Source organism: Oncorhynchus mykiss, chromosome 2 (assembly GCF_057628025.1).
Source record: "Oncorhynchus mykiss isolate SJ-2025 chromosome 2, ASM5762802v1, whole genome shotgun sequence".
Lineage (NCBI taxonomy): Eukaryota > Metazoa > Chordata > Actinopteri > Salmoniformes > Salmonidae > Oncorhynchus > Oncorhynchus mykiss.
In genome coordinates, this window is record NC_143023.1 from 64,348,917 (window position 1) to 64,371,234 (window position 22,318).

Below are 22,318 nucleotides of genomic sequence, written 5' to 3' on the forward strand. Positions count from 1 at the left end.
CCCGTGTTGATATTCAGTAGTGCCTTCGAAATTGAATCCCACATCTTTTGGAAATCTTTAATACAGGTGAGGTCTTCCCTGCACTGTTGTTATTATAAACAGGTTGCAATACAATTCATTTTGTGAATTGCCTTATGGTGTTTAAAAGAAACATAAGTTAACAACACTAAAATACGTCACTAGAAATGACTAAAGAAATAACATAAACAGATGATTTAAACTTTGTGTTAAACAGGTACTACTGCTGGCAATACCTGGATTTTTGCTCAGTTCTTCTATGATTGCATTGCTAGTTGTGAAAGTGTATGCTTACAACTGGGACTGGTATGTTGGCATGATGTTTGGAGCCATTGTAAGCACCATTGACCCTTTCATATCAACGGCTTTGTTACGCAGTCTCGGTAAGAATACACATCTTTCTGCAGAAAAATGCAATTTAATGATATCAGCTGTACTGGTAGGATCTCACTATGTCCCTCTCTACAGGAACAGCCAAACCCCTCATACTTCTGATAGAGGGAGAGTCATTGTTCAGTGATGGCGCCTCTATCATTACATTTGAAGCATTCAAAGACCTTGCCACTGATCTTAGTCATTTTGAAGGTACAATGTACAGTATCTATGAAATTACAGTTGTATCTATTTTTGGGTTCAAAGAAGGAATATTCTGTAATCATGTGAATGTTTTCATCCCACAGCAACAACTTTCACCATCAAGCTGATATTGAAAGTCTTCGGGAGCCCTCTTTTAGGGTTCATCATGTCTAAAATCATTATGTTTTGGCTGTCGTACATCTTCAACGATGGACTGATTGAAATAACCATCAGCCTGGCAATGACGTACATCACATTTTACTTCGGTAAGGGAGTTTTTGTTACGTCCTTTTAGAAATGACGTCATTTTGTTTGTTCAATAGCAAGAAATGTATCTTAAATAAATATAATTTGTTTAATGAACATTTTCATGTCATTTAGCTGAATGGCTAGGCATGTCTGGGGTCATAGCTGTCCTCATTATGGGGCTTCTCTTGGACACTGTCAACTTCAGCCCAGAAATTGAAGTGTTTCTTTTACGGTGAGTCTAGATAATTAAATCCACTTTCTGTGGTGTTTTCTGAATTTAAAATAGTTTCTAAAGACAATATTCAAATGTTTCTATAGGTTCTGGGAGATGCTGACCTATTTGGCCAACACCTTAATTTTCTTCATTGTTGGTATTGTGGTAGCCAGAGCATTTCAACACGTGGGCGTCAACGATTTTTTCAACATTGTAGTGCTCTACTTTGCTATGTACATCATAAGGTAAAGAACATCACTGTTTTAATGAGTTTACATCAGGCATTTAACCAGTTTTTCTACCATGTGCTAATGTTATGTATCAGTTTGGTTTGGGACTCTTCTTTCTCTATTACAGACTTGTGACTGTTATTGCACTGTCACCCTTCCTGGTACGCACTGGCTATGGCTTCAGCTGGCGGTGGGCAGCAGTCTGTGTCTGGGGCGGGACCAAGGGGGCCTTTTGTCTAAGTCTTACACTCATGGCTTTTCAGTCAGACGATTTAGATGAAGAGCAAGTGAGAGAAAAGGTAGGGATTTTTTTGTATTTGCTACTTTCTACCCCTTTAGCAGGCTACCATGATGATAGCAGTGTCTTATGGTCCCGGTTAATGTAATTGCAATATTGACAGTTGAAAATCATCTCTGTTACAGATTTTGGTCCTGTCTTCTGGAATGGTGGTCCTAACACTTCTTATCAATGCATCATCGATGACTTGGTTCCTTAGACTATTAGGTGAGGTATACTGTGTCAAGTAGTTTCTCTTCCTTGTCAGCTTGTAGTCCTCTCAAATCTGGTTCGGCCAAAAAAAACATCCAAAAACACCATTCATTTTCCTCGTAGGCTTTGTCCAACGAACCATGTTTGCGAGGCCAACTAAACTGCACTTAGGAGCACCTAGGCAGCAAGAGGTTGTCTCTCTCTGACAATGCATCTTGTGTTCCCAGGCCTGTATGATGTGTCTGTGCCCAGGCCTATATAATGTCTCTTGTGTTCCCAGGCCTGTATTATGTGTCTGTGCCCAGGCCTATAAAATGTATCTTGTGTTCCCAGGCCTGTATGATGTGTCTGTGCCCAGGCCTATATAATGTATCTTGTGTTCCCAGGCCTGTATTATGTGTCTGTGCCCAGGCCTATATAATGTCTCTTGTTCCCAGGCCTGTATTATGTGTCTGTGCCCAGGCCTATATAATGTCTCTTGTGTTCCCAGGCCTGTATTATGTGTCTGTGCCCAGGCCTATAAAATGTATCTTGTGTTCCCAGGCCTGTATGATGTGTCTGTGCCCAGGCCTATATAATGTATCTTGTGTTCCCAGGCCTGTATTATGTGTCTGTGCCCAGGCCTATATAATGTATCTTGTGTTCCCAGGCCTGTATGATGTGTCTGTGCCCAGGCCTATATAATGTATCTTGTGTTCCCAGGCCTGTATGATGTGTCTGTGCCCAGGCCTATATAATGTATCTTGTGTTCCCAGGCCTGTATTATGTGTCTGTGCCCAGGCCTATATAATGTATATTGTGTTCCTAGGCCTGTATGATGTGTCTGTGCCCAGGCCTATAAAATGTATCTTGTGTTCCCAGGCCTGTATGACGTGTCTGTGCCCAGGCCTATATAATGTATCTTGTGTTCCCAGGCCTGTATGATGTGTCTGTGCCCAGGCGCATGGCCATGTATAGTGCGGTGCAGCGGGTGCGGGAGAGCTCGCAGAACACTTTCAGTTTGTTGAAGATTGACAGGTTTTTAGCAGATGCTAACTGGGAAATGGCAGAGCAGAGAGTCCTCATAGAGGACCCCTATAAAACACCCAATGAAAAGGTATTGTGTGTCTCTTTTTGTTTTCTTTGACACGAAGAAGTAACCGATTCGAAACAAGACGACATGCATATCATCTGTAGTCATTTGGCACTGTGTTACAGTGAAAACACCCAAATCAGTATATCTATATTTTACTCCTACTTTGACATATGAGTGAAAATATATGTATTTGCCTGTGCCCTTTCTTCCAGGTTAGCATTGAAGAGTTCTCTCCCACAGCCAGGATGACTAAGTGCCCAGACTGTGACAGGGACATTCCCTATGCACCATCACCACAGGAGCTGGAGGACATGATGGAGGAGGCTCGCATGCGCATCCTGAAGGCTCAGAAGGTATGGTTCACCCCACTGGATCCTACTGACCACAATGTTCATCATAGTCACCCTGACCTTGCGTACAGAGATGGGGCCTAATCGCTCGTTCAGCCTGTTCAATGTACAACACATGGAAGCAATGCTCACCTAAAAAGAGGATGCGGTCGAATGTTCTGTTCTTTTCAAATATGTAAAATCAATGTGTTCGATAGGATATTACGTTAGAAATTGTTTTTGTTTCTTTAATCACAGCCTGTACCCCTGCTTTTCCTCACTTAGTTGTAGCCTTGTTGATACACTTATACAATTTGGTTAGGATGATCCATAAGAATATAATTAACTTTTTAGCCCACAGGGAAGGAACTATTGACTTTGGTGAATGTAATGTGTTTAGCATGAAGTTGACCGATGAATCATTAAGAGTCCAGAATGAATGGTGCCTAAACTGGAAACTGATGTTGGTTTCCTACCAGACAAGCTACTGGAAGCAGTACAGCGCTGGAATGCTGAACCGAGAGGCAGCCAGGACCCTGATCAATACAGCTGAGAACATGACAGACCACAAGGGAAAGTAAGTGCTGCTCTCGTTGACCTCACTCAAAAAGATATAGGACCACTTGGTTCAGTCCGGGTCTATGTGTTTATGATGAGCATCTTCCATTGTTTTTATAGTCATTGTGTAAGTGTGTGGCACCCTTTGGAAAAGGGGGCACCACTTGGAAGACTCTAACCTCAGTAATTGCACCTTATTATGTACTTAGATTAAGCACCCCTTAAATATTTGACATCTCTCTGGGTTATGATTCTATTATTGTCCTAGAGGTTTATTGGCCTATGGCAATGTTATTACGTTACAGCCTTATTCTAAAGTGGATTAAATCCTTTTTCACACATCAATCTACACACAATACCCCATAATGACAAAGCCAAAACAGGTTTTTAGAATTAAAACATAAATAAATAAAAACGGCCACAATCTGTTCACATGAGATAAGCAGACCAAGTGGGATTTTTTTTTGTATGGAGGTCTATGAGAGAGTGTCAAATAACATGAGGCTTATTTGATCTAATTGAAGTTTCGTAATGTTTATGCTGTTACAAATAACGTACTGCTATAAGTGGATGCACGTGGTATTCACGCAACTTTGAGAAAAATGACTTAGTTGTTGTGCCTGTTGTTCACACGCGTATCTGCCTTTTAATTGGCTAGAATGGTCCCACCTGATCTCGCCTGCCTTCCATTTTTGAGGACATGAATTTGCATTGTTAGAGCTGGCTACTTTTCAAAGAAACTATTTTGTCAATATAATAGATCATCTTTGACTGCGATAAAGTTACCATTAAGATACATATTGGTAACATTAGTTTACTTAGCTAGCTAACTAAAGTTTCTTTGAAAAGTAGCCAGCTAGTTCACTAACTTAGTAATGTTAGTTACTTCCAAACTACTTTTTGATAAATTATCATATCTAAATGTGAATTGTTAGCTAACTAGACTAACGTTAGAAATTGCAAGTACAGATCACTATGGAGTCAGATGTTACGAGAATGTGTAATTTAGTTTATTAAACACCAAACTGTTTCGAGTGAGAATTAGGCAGGTCTGATGCTGAAAAACATAAATAATTTATTTCATTTGTAAAGCGATTTTCATTGTACAAGATTCTCAAAGTGCAGAAAATAAAAGTATTGACACTACCGGTCAAAACACCTACTCATTCAAGGGTTTTTTGTTATTTTTAGTATTTTCTACATTGTAGAATAATATTGAAGACATCAGAACTATGAAATAACACATATGGAATCATGTAGTAACCAAAAAATAGTTTTAAAAAAATACAAATAGATTTATATTAGAGATTCTTCAAATAGCCACCCTTTGTCTTGATGACAGCTTTGCACACTCTTGGCATTCTCTCAACCAGCTTCATCTGGAATGCTTTTCCAAATGTCTTGAAGGAGTTCCCACATATGCTGAGCACTTGTTGGCTGCTTTTCCTTCACTCTGCGGTCCGACCCATCCCAAACCATCTCAATTTGGTTGAGGTCGAGTATTTGATATTTGTGGAGGCCAGGTCTTCTGATGCAGCACTCCATCATTCTCCTTCTTGGTAAAATAGCCCTTACACAGCCTGGAGGTGTGTTGGGTCATTGTCCTGTTGAAAAACAAGTGATGCTCCCACTTAGCCCAAACCAGATGGGATGGCGTATCGCTGCAGAATGCTGTGGTAACCATGCTGGTTAAGTGTGCCTTGAATTCTAAATAAATCACAGACAGTGTCACCAGCAAAGCACCCCCACACCATAACACCTCCTCCTCCATGCTTTACGGTGGGAAAATACACATGTGGAGATCATCCATTCACCCACACAGTGTCTCACAAATTTCCAATGTCCATTGCTCGTGTTTCTTGGCCCAAGCAAGTCTCTTCTTCTTATTGGTGTCCTTTAGTAGTGGTTTCTTTGCAGAAAAAGGCCTGATTCGCGCAGTCTCCTCTGAACAGTTCATGTTGAGATGTGTCTGTTACTTGAACTCTGTGAAGCATTTATTTGGTCTACAATTTCTGAAGCTGGTAACTCTAAAGAACTTATCCTCAGCAGCAGCGGTAACTCTGGGTCATCCATTCCTGTGGCGGTCGTCATGAGAGCCAGTTTCATCATAGCGCTTGATGGTTTTTGCGACTGCACTTGACGAAACTTTAAAAGGTCTTGAAATGTTCCGCATTGACGGACCTTCATGTCTTAAAGTAATGATGGACTGTCATTTCTCTTTGCTTATTTGAGCTGTTCTTGCCATAATATGGACTTGGTCTTTTACCAAATAGGGCTATCTTCTGTATACCACCCCTACCTTGTCACAACACAACTGATTGGCTCAAACACATTAAGAGGTGATCCCTGCACAGGAACACCTCAGCGGAAATTTCAGAGCGCCACCTATAGTACTATAGTATAGTACTCGATAAATCTCAAACTTTCATTAAAACACACATGAAAGGTACTGAATTAAAGCTACACTCGTGAATCTAGCCACCAAGTCAGATTTGTAAAATGCTTTTCGGCGAAAGCATGAGAAGCTATTATCTGATAGCATGCACCCCCCCAAAATACCAGAACGTCACCTAAACAACAGATTTTGCGGTAGCCGGCGCTACACAAAACGCAGAAATAAAATATAAAACATTCATTACCTTTGACGAGCTTCTTTGTTGGCACTCCTATATGTCCCATAAACATCACAATTGGGTCTTTTTCCCGATTTAAATCCGTCATTGTATACCCAAAATGTCATTTGCTGAAGGCCAGTCATTTCCTGGAAAATGCCCCTTTACAAGACGCAACGTCACTTTTTAAAATTACAAAAGTTGCCTATAAACCTTTACAAATCACTTGAAACTACTTTTCTAAACCAACTTTAGGTATTAATAAACGTTAATAATCTATAAAATTGATCACGGGGCAATCTGTATTCGATAGCAGCAAGTCTGGAAATCAATGGCCATGTTTTCATTTTCACAACATCCTGTGGTGCGCCTCAAGTCAGGAAGGGCCTATTCGTGACGTAACCAAGGATAAATGAGGCAGAAATTGACAGCAATGGCGACATCGTGTGGAAGCTGTAGGCGTTTACAGGGGATTCGCATATATTTTGTCGCCTTAAACAATTCATTGAATGGCGGATTAATATTATTTTTGTGTTTTTGGTAAACAGTTTTACCAGGGATTTTTACTCCTAAACACGTTCTGTTATAGCCACAGACTCGATTTAACCCGTTTTAGAGACTTCAGAGTGTTTTCTATAAACACATACTTATCATATGCATATACTATATTCCTGGCATGAGTAGCAGGACTTTGAAATGTTGCGTGATTTTTAACAAAAAGCTGCGGAAAAAAAAAGAGGTTTTAAGGAAGGAAATTCCACAAATTAACTTTTAACAAGGCACACCTGTTAATTGAAATGCATTCCAGGTGACTACCTCATGAAGCTGGTTGAGAGAATGCCAAGAGTTTGCAAAGCTGTCAAGTGTGGCTACTTTGAAGAATCTCAAATATAAAATATATTTTGATTTGATTAACACTTTTTTGGTTACTACATGATTCCATATGTTATTTAAAAGGTTTGATGTCTTCACTATTATTCTACAATGTAGAAAATAGTAAAAAATAAAGAAAACCCTTGAATGAGTAAGTGTGTCAAACGTGTGTGTGTGTATATATATATATATATATATATATATATATATATATATATATATATATATTTAGTTATACAGAGCAAATATATTTAATCATTAATTTTAAGTATTCAGTGCATTCCGAAAGTATTCAGACACCTTGACTATTCACATTTTGTTACGTTACAGCCTTATTCTAAAATGTATTAAATTGTTGTTTTTTTCTCTCATCAAACTACATACAATACCCCATAATGACAAAGTAAAAACAGGTTTTTGAAATTGCTTCAAATTTATAAAAATGTAAAACCTTAAATATCACATTTCCCTAAACTTTCAGACCCTTTACTCAGTACTTTGTTGAAGCACCCTTGGCAGCGATTACAGCCTTGAGTCTTCTTGGGTATGATGCTACAAGCTTGGCACACCTGTTTTTGAGGAGTTTCTCCCATTCTTCTCTGCAGATCCTCTCAAGCTCTGTGAGGTTGGATGGGGAGCATCGCTGTACAGCTACTTTCAGGTCTCTCCAGAGATGTTCGATCGGGTTCAAGTCCGGGCTCTGGCTGGGCCACTCAAGGACATTTAGACTTGTCCCGAAGCCACTCCTGCGTTGTCTTGGCTGTGTGCTTAAGGTCGTTGTCCTGTTGGAAGATGAAGCTTCGCCCCAGTCTGAGGTCTTGTTGCGCTCTGGAGCAGGTTTTCATCAAGGATCTCTCTGTACTTTGCTCTGTTCATCAGGGATGCAAACTAGTCACCTTTCGTCGAAATTCGCTGTTTTGAATCCAAAATAGGTGACCTACGTGAATCGTGTAGATTCGATGAGAAAAGTTTGAGGGGGGGGTCACTTGGAGCACTACTGGCTGTAAACAAACGAGTGATGCGCGTTTGGAGCAATACTGGCTGTATCCAAGGCTCAGCCAATCGTTCACATAACAACAGAATGCTGCACGCGACTGAAGAGAGAAAAGACAACCAGTTTGCTAGTTACAGAATCAGCGCTCGCTCTGGAAAGACAGCAGTAGGGTGCAAAGGCAGTTTGCCAGTTACAGCAGTGCGTCCTTGAACGATAACGAAGAGGTAGGTGAGACGCCTGACCACTGAGACGGGGGTGAGAAGGTGATGAAGTGTACTTCATGAGCTGTAACCGAAAAACAACTGGCATTTGGAAAGTTTGAGGTGAAGGAGAAAGTGTGGTGGAACAAGTATTGTTAGCATTGAACTCATGTTTTCCCGCTACAGTATGTGGTTAATTTTTTAGAGTGAGAGAATTACATAAAAAAGAGGCGTTGCTTGTTGGAGGAGCCGACCCTTTCAAAAAAATGTTTAGCCTAAAATGACATACCCAAATCTAACTGCCTGTAGCTCAGGAGCTGAAGCAAGGATATGCATATTCTTGATACCATTTGAAAGGAAACACATTTTGAAGTTTGTGGAAATGTGAAATTAATGTAGGAGAATATAACACATTAGATCTGGTAAAAGATAATACAAAGAAAAAATGTGTTTTTTTTTGCCATCTTTGAAATGCAAGAGAACAGCCATAATGTCTTATTCTAGCCCAGGCACAATTTAGATTTTGGCCACTAGATGGCAGCAGTGTATGTGCAACGTTTTAGACTGATCCAATGAACCATTGCATATCTGTTCAAAATGTTGTATCAAGACTGCCCAAATGTGCCTAATTGGTTTATTAGTTGTGCACTCTCCTCAACCAATAGCATGATATTCTTTCACTGTAATAGCTACTGTAAATTGGACAGTGCAGTTAGATTAACAAGAATGTAAGCTTTCTGCCCATTTCAGATATGTCTATGTCCTGGGATTTTTTATTTTTTTTTGTTACTTACAACCTCAGGCTAATGTGATTAGCATATGCTAGCTCAACCGTCCCGCAGGGGGGGACTCCAATCCCATAGAGGTTAAACAAGTGGATTCAGGTATCAAGTGGAGCTGGGCCTGGCTTATGCTGGATGCCAATACAGGTGCCAATACAGGTGAAAGAAATGCCACACACTTTCCCTCTTTCAATACAGTGGATAAAAGGGGTATGCCGGGTGTACTCTCTGCCTGAAAGAGATCAATTATGCCAACAAAGGATATCATGCTCTGCTGGAACATTGTAGAACAGATGTCCACAGGCAGAAAGTGTACAATGTAATAATGTGCAGTGTAGCCCAAAGATATTGCTTTTATTGTGTGGAACTTGACAGTAACACTTGTGTGAGTGAGGGTGGATTATTACATTTTTTACTCAGTGAACGTTATTTTTGTAGCCTTACAAAGTGGCCACTATGATAGAGCAAAAATAGAATGCCTGTTTGTTTCATTCTATTTCTATTTTTATTTTTTTTCCCCAAGTGCAATATTTAGATGTGTGTGTGTGTGTGTGGTCACAAGCATTCTATAATAAAGGCTGTCATGGCTAACTGCAATATTAGTGTATTGTTTTTTTCTCAAGACTTGAGTGTCACTTAAGAATGAGGCTGTAACGTAACAAAATATGGAAAACTTCAAGGGGTCTGAATACTTTCCGAATGCACTGTAGCTATGATGTGTGGTTTATTTTTAGAAAGTGGAAATATTAGTTCAGGTATATGATATACATTGAGGACTGTTTAAGTATAGGAGAAGATATGTTTGCAAAAATTGGGAGAGCAATGCATACGTTTCTGTCTTTGTTTAGGTTCATGAGTGTTCAGGATGTCAAGAAATACTGGGAGCTGAAAGGGTTTTTTGTGTCTCTTCGGAGGAGTCTAGAGGACTGGCTGTACAATGTCAAGCTTGATAAACTTAAACCATCAAGGTAAGAAAGCACAGCTGAGATTTACTGTAAATTAATTTAGACCACCAGGTTACTCAGTGAAATAATGGTGTTGTATAACTGCTCTAATGACACATAATGTACGCAACGATATGTTGTATTTCAGGAATGCGATGCTCAAGCGGTGCTACCAGGTTGTCTTCAGCCTCCCCTTTGAGTATTTCATCTACGCATTGATTGTCCTCAACATCTTCCCCATCATCCTGGAGTTCATCCCAGCGATCAGTGACAAACATAACCTAGAACTCAGTATTATCAACTACATTTTCTTCAGCGGCTATCTTGTGGAGGCTATACTGAAGGTAGGACATAGGCCTAAACTAAAATACATGTCAACTAAAAATCATCTAATACACAATACCCTCACATAATGTCAAACATTTGGGTTTTAAGACCCTCTGTGACACATTTCCTCTTGTTCTACAGGCTTTGGCCATGAGGAAGGCCTATATCTTCAATCACTGGAACCAGTTTGACCTCTTCATTATCGTCTTGGCTTGTGTTGACATATTCCTGGACCATTATTTAGAAACCACAGCATATGTTGTCAATATTCACATGATAAAAATTGTGAAGGTGTCTAAAATGATCCGCCTTACCAGGGCACTTCGTTTGGTGAAGGTATGCTATGTTTTGATGGGACCATAAAATCTATGATCAGTGATATACACTGAGTGTACATTTTCTTTTTACATTAGTAACACCTTCCTAATATTAAGTTGCACCCCCATTTGCCCTAAGAACAGCCTCAATTTGTCAGGGCAAAGAATTCCACAGGGATGCTGGCCCATGTTGACTCCAATGGTTCCCACAGTTGTGTCAAGTTGGCTGGATGTCCTTTGGGTGGTGGACCATTATTGATACACACAGTAAAGTGTTGAGCGTGAAACCTAGCAGCGTTGCAGTTCTTGACACAAACCAGTGCACCTGGCACCTACTACCATACCCCGTTCAAAGGCACTTAAATATTGTCTTGACCATTCACCCTCTGAATGGCACACATACACAATCCATGCCTCAATTGTCTCAATGCTTAAAAATCCTACTTTAATCTGTCTCCTCCCCTTCATCGACACTGATTGAAGTGGACATCAATAAGGGATCATAGCTTCCACCTGGTTTCACCTGGCCAGTTTATGTCATGGAAAGAGCAGGTGTTCCTAATATTTTGTACACTCAGTGTAGATTTGACATAGCTTTACAGCACATTTTTCTAAGGTTATCTATCCAGTTACATTTAGCAAGGCTGTGAATCATAATAATCTATTGTTGAATGTATATGTTTCAGATCATCATTCCCAAGCTCATAGAAATCATAAACCGGCAGATCCATAAGCAGCTCAGCTTTGGGTATGACATCGGGAAAGGCTATGTCATCGGAGAGGAGCACATAAGCAAGATCATTGACCATATCTCTGATGACAAAAGCATATCTAAGGTGTTTTTAAATGACATTTACAATACAGTATACAGCAACAGATGTTGATCTTTTCACAACAGGATATCATTTTTAGTTCTCTCATAGTAAAGAAATCTTAGGTACTTACCTTTTTTTTTGTGCTTTTGCAACACAGAGATGTATCTAGCCAAATAATAATTACTCCATAGCCCTATAATGTGTTGGGATCATGTACATCACACCACATCTTGTGTTGCAGAAATTGAAAATAATACTGGAGAGAAACTGCCAGCAGGCTGTCAGGGAGATTGGTAAGAGAGTAGGGGAGACAGACAAGCAATGTTACTGCATGTACACTGTCTGTATCTTCAGTATATCAGTCATGCTGAATAAAGGCCATCACTTTAACCAGGGTCACTGTGAGATCACAAATATAGTATACTTAGTTGGCTTTAACTCACCTACATCTTTCACAGCAGCAATCCTTCAGTCCTATTTACATGTCAAGTATCCTACATTAAACCTCCCCTAAATTGATATAGATGAAAAAATTAACCAACGAGGGGCTGGCTAACCGTTCTATCGAAAATAATGAACAACGTGTAAAGTGTGTTCCGCTATACACTAGCAGAGTGGAACTGACGTGCATTATTATCCAGAGAACGCATAGAGCCCCCAGTTTATTATCCCTTTTATACCATGGCTAGAATTTAACACTTGTGCCGATAAAATGTGTTCAACATCCACGAGTAGCTAGCAAGTTTACTAGATACCTACAGTAGTTGCCGTGGTAACCAAACAGACCTGCTAGTTTAGCTAACCATCAGTCCTAGCTTGCCATTATTAAAATCTAATTCAACAATGCCGATAATGTTTTCAATTTGACTTTTGTTTTCAAAAGCAGCTCAAACATAGAACATGTAAGAATAAATTATAGCCATTGAATTCTACAGTACATTATAGGCAAATAATGCACGCTCTACAATGCCCATCAAGCCAATTAGGAAACAAGTATTCATCAATGCCATGCCGATTTCTTTTTCGAACTATTGCAAAGGCGAAAGTCTACAAAACTTAGTCCACTCTGTTCATAACAGATTCTAGTTTTGGGAACAGAAAACTATTGAGATCAAATGTTTCATCGATGAGAAAATGTGCAGAATGTCAGCCAAAATCCATCTCGTTCCATCTTCTCATACCCGTGGTATACGTCTGATATACTACGGCTGTCAGCCAATCAGCATTCAGATCTCGAACTACCCAGTTTAGAATGTGTGATATTCTAATTGTGTACCTTGGTTAATGGAGGAAAATGCACTGCTAGCCAATCATGCTTTAAAGACGTACAATCATTTTAACTTACGTATAGTTGAAGCTGTTCTGGTCATGCTTGTAGTGATTCTACGTACCTAAGTTCTGACCAAACTTACTTGAGAGGGAGAAAAAGGGAGCAGGCTGGGGGATCAAGTCTGTGTACTTTTAGAGCAACTATCTTTTTAGATACAACCATCAAAGGAAATGGGACACATCAGGAAATACTAATGATTGGGCCCCTGGTATCGGGAAGCTAGCAGGGCTTCGGAGAAAAGGTATGGGATGTAACTACCAGTCCATTGTACCCCATCAAAGACAGAAACAGGACATAGGTGACTCCTCAAAGTAGGGGACCTAAATGTGTTCTGGGAGAACACAAGGGCTCAGTAGGATACTGGTAATAATACCTCATGGAGCCATTTTCTCAGATTCCCAGCATGCTCTCCTGCTGGACGAGATTGATGCTTCTTTCTGAAAACTATATAACACCTTTCATTAGCATTTAGAAAGAGCAGATCTGTGGTGACCTTAGGGAGTCTTCACAGACGCAAAGCAGGATTACACACTACAAGTATATGTAAAACAGCTTGATTTTCTATTTGTGAAATATAATTATGTAGCCCTCAGTGCATCTCAGGTTCTTTTTGTTATTTGATGGCAAGCTTACGCACAGTGTGCTAAGTTCACAACTGACAGGAGTGTGACTGAGGACACCGTGTGGGATCTTTTCTCAGGCTTGCTGCAGAGAGACCATCCTGAGATTGCCATCTCGGTGAAGACCAGACAGGCCATACGAGCCGTGCTGAACAGTGAGAGAGACGCCATCCATACACTCGTGTCCGGGGGGCTCTTAGATGACATAGAAGCATCAAAGCTGGAGAAGGTGCTTTCAGTTTGTTCCTCCTGCCATTTACAATGCTTCCAATGAATTTCCTCAAATATATACATATATTGTTACCTCTGACTATACAGAGAGTTAGGTTTATTATTGACAAATTAAATGAATGAATGTTACATTTTCCCCTTTGGCAGATGATTGAAATAAAAATGAAGAAATTGATCAAATTTCCACCAACAATCCCAGCAGCAACAGCAGAGGAGCTTCTGCAGAATTTGCCTTGGCTGAACAAAGACAGCACCCAGATTCAGTTCATCAAGGTAGAGCACACATCTCCCAGACCCTTGCCTTAGAATGACAATCGGTTTTATTTTCTGTATTATACCAATGTTTCTTTCATGCCATTTTTTTCCTTCTATTTATCGTGTTATTTCAGACAGTGGCCAAGCTTCTTTTCTTTGACTTTGGAGACACCATCATACAAGAAAATGATGACCCTCAAGGAATACACTTGATTGTCTCTGGCCTGGTTAAGGTATGTACTGATACGCACAAATAGTAAAAGGGATAACATACTACTGAGCTGAAGTTGTGTTAATCAGGGGTTACTGTTCTGAAAATGCATTCTCGTTTTTGTATCGAGCGGTTTTCATTTGCAATATGATCAGACACAAAAACCACAAACTTGAAACATCACTGCTAGATGTAATAGTTGGGAATGAATGTCTTTGGCATGACACATTATTTTCAGAGCCAACAAAATAATGACTGGCTGATATTCATCTGCCTACTACTCACCAGTAGTTTCTTTCCCAGTCTTCACCACAAACGAATTACCTCACTCCGTCACATTGTAGCTCTGTAGAACCCAACATCAAGTATACAGTCAATGCTATTAATATTTGGAAATTACACTTAATCACTTGTCATTTTGGTCACCTTAAAATGGAACACAATGTAAGCTATTTCAACACATTACAGTGTGACAGTGCAATTATGGGTCATTTTGAAAGGCAGGGGATAATTGCGCTCTCTTTGTACAGGCACCTTTACTTACCTTGTGATCTTACGCCGTTGTTCAAAATCAGCTCATTTTCTATACCAATTCTTGGTTCTTTGCCTCTGAATACAAAACTGGACTTTTTTTTTTAAAAGTCATTGTCCCATTCATGTTGTTAATGCAGTATAAGTCATTGGTTTCAGGACCTGATATTAAACAATATTCAGAAACATTGATTAACACGTTTCCTACATTTTCTTTATATCGAATTTCTCATTCGGTAGATACAGTAAGCCAAAGTACCTTCAGGGACACTTTGTTTGTTGAAGCTTTATTAAGGATAGTAGAAAACAAACTAGAAAGGGAAGTCTCAAATAGAAATATTGAGTGCAACAACAATCTCTAAGTAGTAGAAGGAGGGCTGTATTGTACAGTATTTTATTCCAAATTATTTTTGTAATTAGCAAGGTCGTAAAATGTTAAAAGCACAAACATCCCTTTGTTACTTAGGGCTCTATTCAGTCTATAACACTGAAGCTCGACAGATTCCACGATAGAATTTCCGATTGAAACGACATATGCAGCGGTTACCGTGAATGCAGTCTCCACTAAGCGGGAACATTGCCTTTTACATTTCAATCACGCTGTAAAGCTGAACTTCCGCAATTACTGTATTAAGAAATTGTCTTTTGCTACATTTTTTTTGATTGTTTGATCTCCTCATCCTAGAATGGTTTGAACTTACCAACGTCACAGGTCATTTTCACATTGTCTGAAGACGGAGTGTGTAATAAGCTCTATGACTCTGTGAGTCATGGAGCAGCACGATGGGCAGAAAAGCAAATGCTTTGTTACGTATGAGGTAGACCAGCTGTCACACTTACAAACTGCAGTATCCTCTTCTCAGAGCTCCCATCCTTATTCCCCGGGTCACATTGATGACGCTGGTTGATGCATCTTCTTCAAGAGGTGTAATTTCCGGTTGTTGAAATGGAAGCTGTACCTTGAAATGATCTCTTATGTTGATGCTATTTGTATTATTTATGAGGTAATTTAAATCAAATGCTGGTCTTATAGCATAAGCTCCCCTAATCATCAAACAAGCACAAAATCACCTGATTGACGCTCTGTGGTCATAACCTTATGCTGTATGGATGTGAATCTCTGAACCGTACTGTATCGCAGATGACTGGAGGAAGCCCAAACCTTGGAGGCAAGAGGCCCAAGGAGAAGACCAGGCTGACAGACTACAGGAGCTGCGGGGCCATCATGGGAGAACTCAACTGTCTCACCCAGCAGTCTATGGAGATGACGGTCACCTGTGAGACAGCCACTCAGGTCTCTCTACAGTTCATTTACTAAACTTTGTTCGCATGAAATGGCCTACGAATGTCAGTGAAGACAAGTGTTTGAGAACCTTATTCAGTCTCAAAGGTCAGATCAGTACAAATGTAAAGGAGAATAATAGTATGGACAAAGTGGGCAATATTATCAAGGCTCTTTCCAGAATGGCCCTGTATCTGATGCAGTTTTTTTGGAGAAAGCCCAAGTAACTGAATATCTACTCCTCTGTCTGATAATAGCTATGTCAGACAAGGGTGTGATCTTTCACGACATAGATAATTGTGTGCAAAAACGTCACTGTGAGGTTGATAAACCAGCCATAAGGCAGGCCCCTTCTCCAACTGTTCCACGTAACCATGGAGACAATTGTTATCTGCCATTTTTTCCCCTGTCTATATTTTTCCTGATTGTTTGTCCATGGTTTCTCCCCAGACCTGCTTCATTGCTATTGAATCCCTGTTTGAGGCGTTTGATGTTTTCCCCGAGTTCCCGTCTCTGGAGTATATGATCTGGCGCTCCCTGGCCGTGAAAATCAGCACCAGCACCTTCATGGAGCACATTATCTATCAGGTACTACCAACTTAGCGCTCTATGGTGCAATATGTAGTAAAGATCCAAACTGCTTACGCCCAGGTTTCATTGAAATAAATGGGAGTCTCACACTCTGCAAGTTACACATCCACTGTAGCATTCCTATAAAGTTAAACAACAAAGAAAATGGCCCGTAAATCGCAGCACAGATTGAGAGCGTGAGTTGCGTTACTTAGCATTCTGTATAACCAGCGGACAACAGACAGTATTGTTAGACAGTTCCAAAATCATTTGAACAAAATCCTTTTCCCTCACAGGGCTGGAGTTACCACAGGATTTGTTCTCATCTGGCCCGGGCCTATCTGGTAGACGTGGAGGTGAACAGGAAGTTTGACGTGTACGACGGCACCATGGAGGACGTGGTGGTGATCTATGGGAGTTGTGATGACCTCGCGTCCCAGTGCTCCTACAACGCCCCAGCTCTCATCAGCAGGACTACTCACCAGGTTACTATACAACTCAGATGTCACCTTCTCATACTGTGGCTACACTAGTCAACTTGACATTCACTGACTAGGAAATAGTGCCACCTGCTGGAGACATTATCAGTGCAACAAGTGTCATGTTAAAAATGGCCGACATCCTCAGATAAGTTGCGCTATTGTATGTCTTTCTATTGTTTTTACCTCTTCATTCAGATGCAGAAAGTGTTAACTTATTTTGTTTTAACTCAACTCGGTATAGGTACTGGGCACAGCAAACACCACCAAACTGTTGATCGTGCCAAGTGAGCATTCTGAAATGAAGCAGACCGTCTCAGAGCTTCCAAGACAGGACAGTGTTCCCTGTCTGAGACATGCAGCTCATAGGAGAGGTAAATGAGGGGTCAGCCTCAGGGTGATTACGTGGGGTGTCCCTGCTCTCTTTTGAACCTAGAATGATGTACGTCTTTGTAAGATGGACAGAATGCTGAACTAACATTATGACCAAGCCCTTCAGTAGTATTATTTCAAATGGGCTTTAGATAATTGATATTTTAAGTACAATGACCAACGTCGCTGCCTTTACAAGTATTGCAAGTGAATTGACATCGGACTCTCCTCTTTCTCTCCCGGCAGCATCTAGAGATGATCGATCAGGGCTGCTGAGAACAGTAAGTGTAAGTTAATATAATGAACTGTATCTTATTTATTTATTTTACTAGGCAAGTCAGTTAAAAACAAATTCTTATTTTCAATGACGGCCTAGGAACAGTGGGTTAACTGCCTGTTCAGGGGCAGAACGACCTTGTCAGCTCAGGGATTTGAACTTGCAACCTTCCGGTTACTAGTCCAACACTCTAACCACTAGGCTACCCTGCCGCCCCCTATCATGTTTAACACATTAATGAAGTGAAATAGTGGCCCCAGAGAGGAACATCCGTCTTTCTTTGTGAAGGTGACGTCTAAGGAGGGTTCTCCAAAGAGAAGTTGTTCATCACTTGACAAGGCCACGTGATGATAGGGTATGACTGTGCAACTGCTGGCCATACAGGCCCAGACACAACCTGCCAGGCAACCTGAATCTGTAAAACTTATATAAGCAAATATTTGTTTTCAAATGTATCATACTGATTTAATATTAAACATATTTATTTCATATAGCGTTTGTGTGTTACTGTTTTAAGCTTAAACCTACTTGTCATCCAAGCTGTTCAAGGCTCAACTATTGTGCAGTGGCTATACTAACTGCCGTTTGACTAATCCAAAATCTACTCTGGGAAAATAACACTGTACTAGCAAAGCACATGAGCATTTGAACACCTAGATTAATTGAACAGAAAAGGCCCCCAGGTTTGTTTGAATTGAATCCCTAAAGACCGTTGTCAAACTCTTGAATCAATGTCATGTTAGGAGTAATTATTTTGAGATTAATACAATACGTGAAATCTAATATCTGAGAAAATAGGGTAGAATAGTGCTTATATAAACAGTTTATCCCCTTTCCATTGCTGGCACAGATACCATCTACACTACATGACCAAAAGTATGTGGACACCTACTCGTCAAACATCTCATTCCAAATTCATGGTCATTAATAGGGAGTTGGCCCCCCCTTTGCAGCTATAACAGCCACTCTTCTGGGAAGGCTTTCCACTAGATGTTGGAACATTGCTGCGGGGACTTGCCATGAGAGCATTAGTGAGGTCGTGCACTGATGTTGGGCAATTAGGCTTGGCTCGCAGTTGGCGTTCCAATTCTTCCCAAAGGTGTTCAATGGGGTTGAGGTTAGGGCTCTGTGCAGTCCAGTCAAGTTCTTCTATGACAATCTCGACAAAACATTTCTGTCTGGACCTCGCTTTGTGCACTGGGGCATTTTTTTATGCTGAAACAGGAAAGGGACTTCCCCAAGCTGTTGCCACGAAGATAGAAGCAATCGTCTAGAATGTCATCCATTGTATGCTGTAGCATTAAGATTTCCCTTCACTGGAAACTAAGGGGCCTAGCCTGAACCATGAAAAACAGCCCCAGACCATTATTCCTCCTCCACCCAACTTTACAGTCGGCAGGCACTATGCATTCGGGCAGGTAAGTGTTCTCCTGGAATCCACCAAACCCAGATTCGTCTGTCGAACTGCCAGATGGTAAAGCGTGATTCATCACTCCAAGGAATGCGTTTCCACTGCTCCAGAGTCCAATGGCGGGGAGCTTTACACCACTCCAGCCAACCCTTGGTATTTCGTATCTTAGGCTTGTGTGCAGCTGCTTGCCTGTGGAAACCCATTTAATGAAGCTCCAAACGAACAGTTATTGTGCTGATGTTGCTTCTAGAGGCAGCATGAACTCAGTAGTGAGTGTTGCAATTGAGGACAGATGATTTCTGTGCTTCAGCACTCAGCGGTCCTGTTCTATGAGCTTGTGTGGCCAACCACTTCATGAGTGAGACGTTTTCGCCCCTAGACATTTCCACTTCACATTAACAGCACTTACAGTTGACTGGGGCAGCTCTAGCAGGGTAGAAATTCGACGAACTGACTTGTTGGGAAGGTGACATCCTATGACGGTGCCACGTTGAAAGTCACTGAGCTCTTCAGTAAGGCCATTCTACTGCCAATGTTTGTGTATGGAGATTACATGGCTGTGTCCATTTTATACAACTGTCAGCCTCAGGTATGGCTGAAATAGCCAAATCCACTAATTTGAAGGGTTGTCCACGTGTGTGTGTGTGTATATATATATACATACACACAGTACCAGTCAATTTTGGACACACCTACTTATTACAGGGTTTTTCTTTAGTTTTACTATATTGTAGAATAATAGTGAAGACGATCAATATTATGAAATAACACATGGAATCATGTAGTAACTAAAATTGTTAAACAAATTAAAATAAATGTTATTTGAGATTCTTCAAAGTAGCCACCCTTTGCCTTGATGACAGCTTTGCACTCTTGGCATTCTCTAAACCAGCTTCATGAGGAAGTCACATGGAATGCATTTCAATTAACAGGTGTGCATTGTTAAAAGTTAATTTCCTTAATACATTTGAGACAATCAGTTGTGTTGTGACAAGGTAGGGGTGGTATACAGAAGATAGTCCTATTTGGTAAAATACCCATATTATGGCAAGAACAGCTCAAAAAAGCAAAGAGAAATGACAGTCAGTCCATCATTAAGGCAATAATGAACATTTCAAGAACTTTGAATGTTTCTTCAAGTGGTCGTAAAAACCATCAAACGCTATGATGAAATTGGCTCTCATGAGGACTGCCACAGGAAAGGAAGACCCAAAGTTACCTCTGCTGCAGAGGATACATTCATTAGAGTTACCAGCCTCAGAAATTGCAGCCCAAATAAATGCTTCACGGAGTTCAAGAAAGAGACGCATGTCAACATCAACTGTTCAGAGGAGACTGCGTGAATATGGCCTTCATGTTAGAATTGTTGCAAGAAACCACTATTAAAGGACACCAATACGAAGAAGAGACTTGCTTGGGCCAAGAAACACGAGCAATTGACATCAGACCGGTGGAAGTCCTTTGGTCTGATGAGTCAAAATTTGAGATTTTTGGTTACAACCGCCGTGTCTTTGTGAGACGCAGAGTAGGTGAACGGGTGATCTCTGCATGTGTGGTTCCCACCGTGAAGCATGGAGGAGGTGGTGTGATGGTGACAACGTCTGTGATTTATTTAGAATTCAAGGCACACTTAACCAGCATGGCTACTACAGCATTCTGCAGCGATACACAATCCCAGCTGGTTTGCGCTTAGTGGGACTATCATTTGATTTTCAACAGGACAATGACCCAACACACCCCCATGTTGTGAAAGGGCAATTTGACCAAGGAGCGTGATGGAGGGCTGCATCAGATGACCTGGCCTCCACAATCACCCGACCTCAACCCAATTGAGATGGTTTGGCCCACAGAGTGAAGCTAAAGTAGCCAACATGTGCTCAGCATATGTGGGAACTCCTTCAAGACTGTTGGAAAAGTATTCCAGGTGAAGTTGGTTGAGAGAATGCCAAGTGTGCAACAGGTGTCAACTTTGAAGAATTAAAAATACATTTTGATTTGTTTAACACTGACACAATACCTCATGACAAAGCGAAAACTTATTTTTCAAAATATTTGCAAATATAAAACTGAAATACCTTATTTATATATTCAGACCCTTTGCTATGAGACTCGAAATTGAGCACATATGCATCCTATTTCCATCGATGATCCTTGTGATGTTTCTACAACTTGGCAACTTCACCTGTGGTAAATTCAATTGATTGAATATGATTTGGAAAGGCACACACACTTGTATATAGAAGGTCCCATAGTTGACAGTGCATGTCAGAACAAAAGCCATGAGGTCGAAGGAATTGTCTGTAGAGCTCCGATACAAGATTGTGTCGAGGCACAGAGCAGGATAAGGGTGCCAAAAAATGTTTGCAGCATTGAAGGTCCCCAAGAACACAGTGGCCTCCATCATTCTTAAATGGAAGAAGTTTGGAACCACCAAGACTCTTCCTAGAGCTGGCCGCCCAGCCAAACTGAGTAATTGGGGGAGAAGGGCCTTGGTCAGGGAGGTGACCAAGAACCAGATGGTCACTCTGACAGAGCTCTGGAGTTCCTCTGTGGAGATGGGAGGACCTTCTAGAAGAACAACCATCTCTGCAGCACCACCAATCAGGTCCTTATGGTAGAGTAGTCAAACGGAAGCCACTCCTCAGTAAAAGGCACATGACAGCCTGCTTGGAATTTGCCAAAAGGCACCTAAAGACTCTCAGACCATGAGAAAACAAGATTATCTGGTCTGGTGAAACCAAGATTGAACAATTTGGCCTGAATGCCAAGCGTCATGTCTGAAGGAAACCTGGCACCATCCCTGCGGTGACGCATGGTGGTGGTAGCATCATGCTGTGGGGATGTTTTTCTGTTCAATTGTTGTGAAGGCTTCAGGGCGCCCAAGAAAGTACAGCAAACGCCAGGACCGTCTCCTAAATTTGATTCAGCTGCAGGATCAGGGCACCACCAGTACAGAGCTTGCTCAGGAATGGCAGCAGGCAGGTGAGTGGATCTGCATGCACAGTGAGGCCAAGACTTTTGGAGGATGTCCTGGTGTCAAGAAGGGCAGCAAAGAAGCCACTTCTCTCCAGGAGAAACATCAGGGACAGCCTGATATTCTGCAAAAGGTACAGGGATCGGACTGCCGAGGACTGGGGTAAAGTAAT

The 22,318-nt window shown here is 41.0% G+C and overlaps 2 protein-coding genes across 3 annotated transcripts in view; one reads left to right on the plus strand and one right to left on the minus strand.

The window, feature by feature from the left end:
• LOC110493697 (galanin peptides) overlaps positions 1-6,612 on the minus strand; it is a 28,185-nt gene extending 21,573 nt beyond the window's left edge. The window contains exon 1 of one of the 2 annotated variants that reach the window (XM_090204578.1): positions 6,379-6,612. In XM_090204578.1, the coding sequence (XP_090060704.1) occupies positions 6,379-6,460 (82 nt within the window). In that variant the 5' untranslated portion in view covers positions 6,461-6,612. The remainder of the gene's footprint in view (positions 1-6,378) is intronic. The other variant, XM_090204561.1, reaches the window with a different exon arrangement.
• LOC110501781 (sperm-specific sodium:proton exchanger) lies at positions 1,415-18,109 on the plus strand. Its single transcript, XM_090204594.1, has 18 exons — positions 1,415-1,792; positions 2,692-2,873; positions 3,065-3,205; positions 3,661-3,758; positions 10,049-10,168; positions 10,293-10,488; positions 10,613-10,807; positions 11,475-11,624; positions 11,845-11,896; positions 13,634-13,782; positions 13,932-14,057; positions 14,174-14,272; positions 15,923-16,075; positions 16,514-16,651; positions 16,930-17,118; positions 17,357-17,486; positions 17,731-17,771; positions 18,050-18,109. Exons 1-18 carry the CDS (start codon positions 1,732-1,734, stop codon positions 18,107-18,109), a joined length of 2,280 nt encoding a protein of 759 aa, XP_090060720.1. The 5' UTR covers positions 1,415-1,731.
• Positions 18,110-22,318: the final 4,209 nt, after the last annotated feature.

Bases quoted from the DNA above. Each gene is read 5' to 3' on its own strand.
- LOC110501781 (XM_090204594.1), top strand. From the start codon at position 1,732: ATGGTGGTCCTAACACTTCTTATCAATGCATCATCGATGACTTGGTTC. The intron at 10,489-10,612 runs GTAGGACATAGG...CTTGTTCTACAG, and splicing joins TTGTGGAGGCTATACTGAAG to GCTTTGGCCATGAGGAAGGC. The intron at 14,058-14,173 runs GTAGAGCACACA...GTGTTATTTCAG, and splicing joins CCCAGATTCAGTTCATCAAG to ACAGTGGCCAAGCTTCTTTT.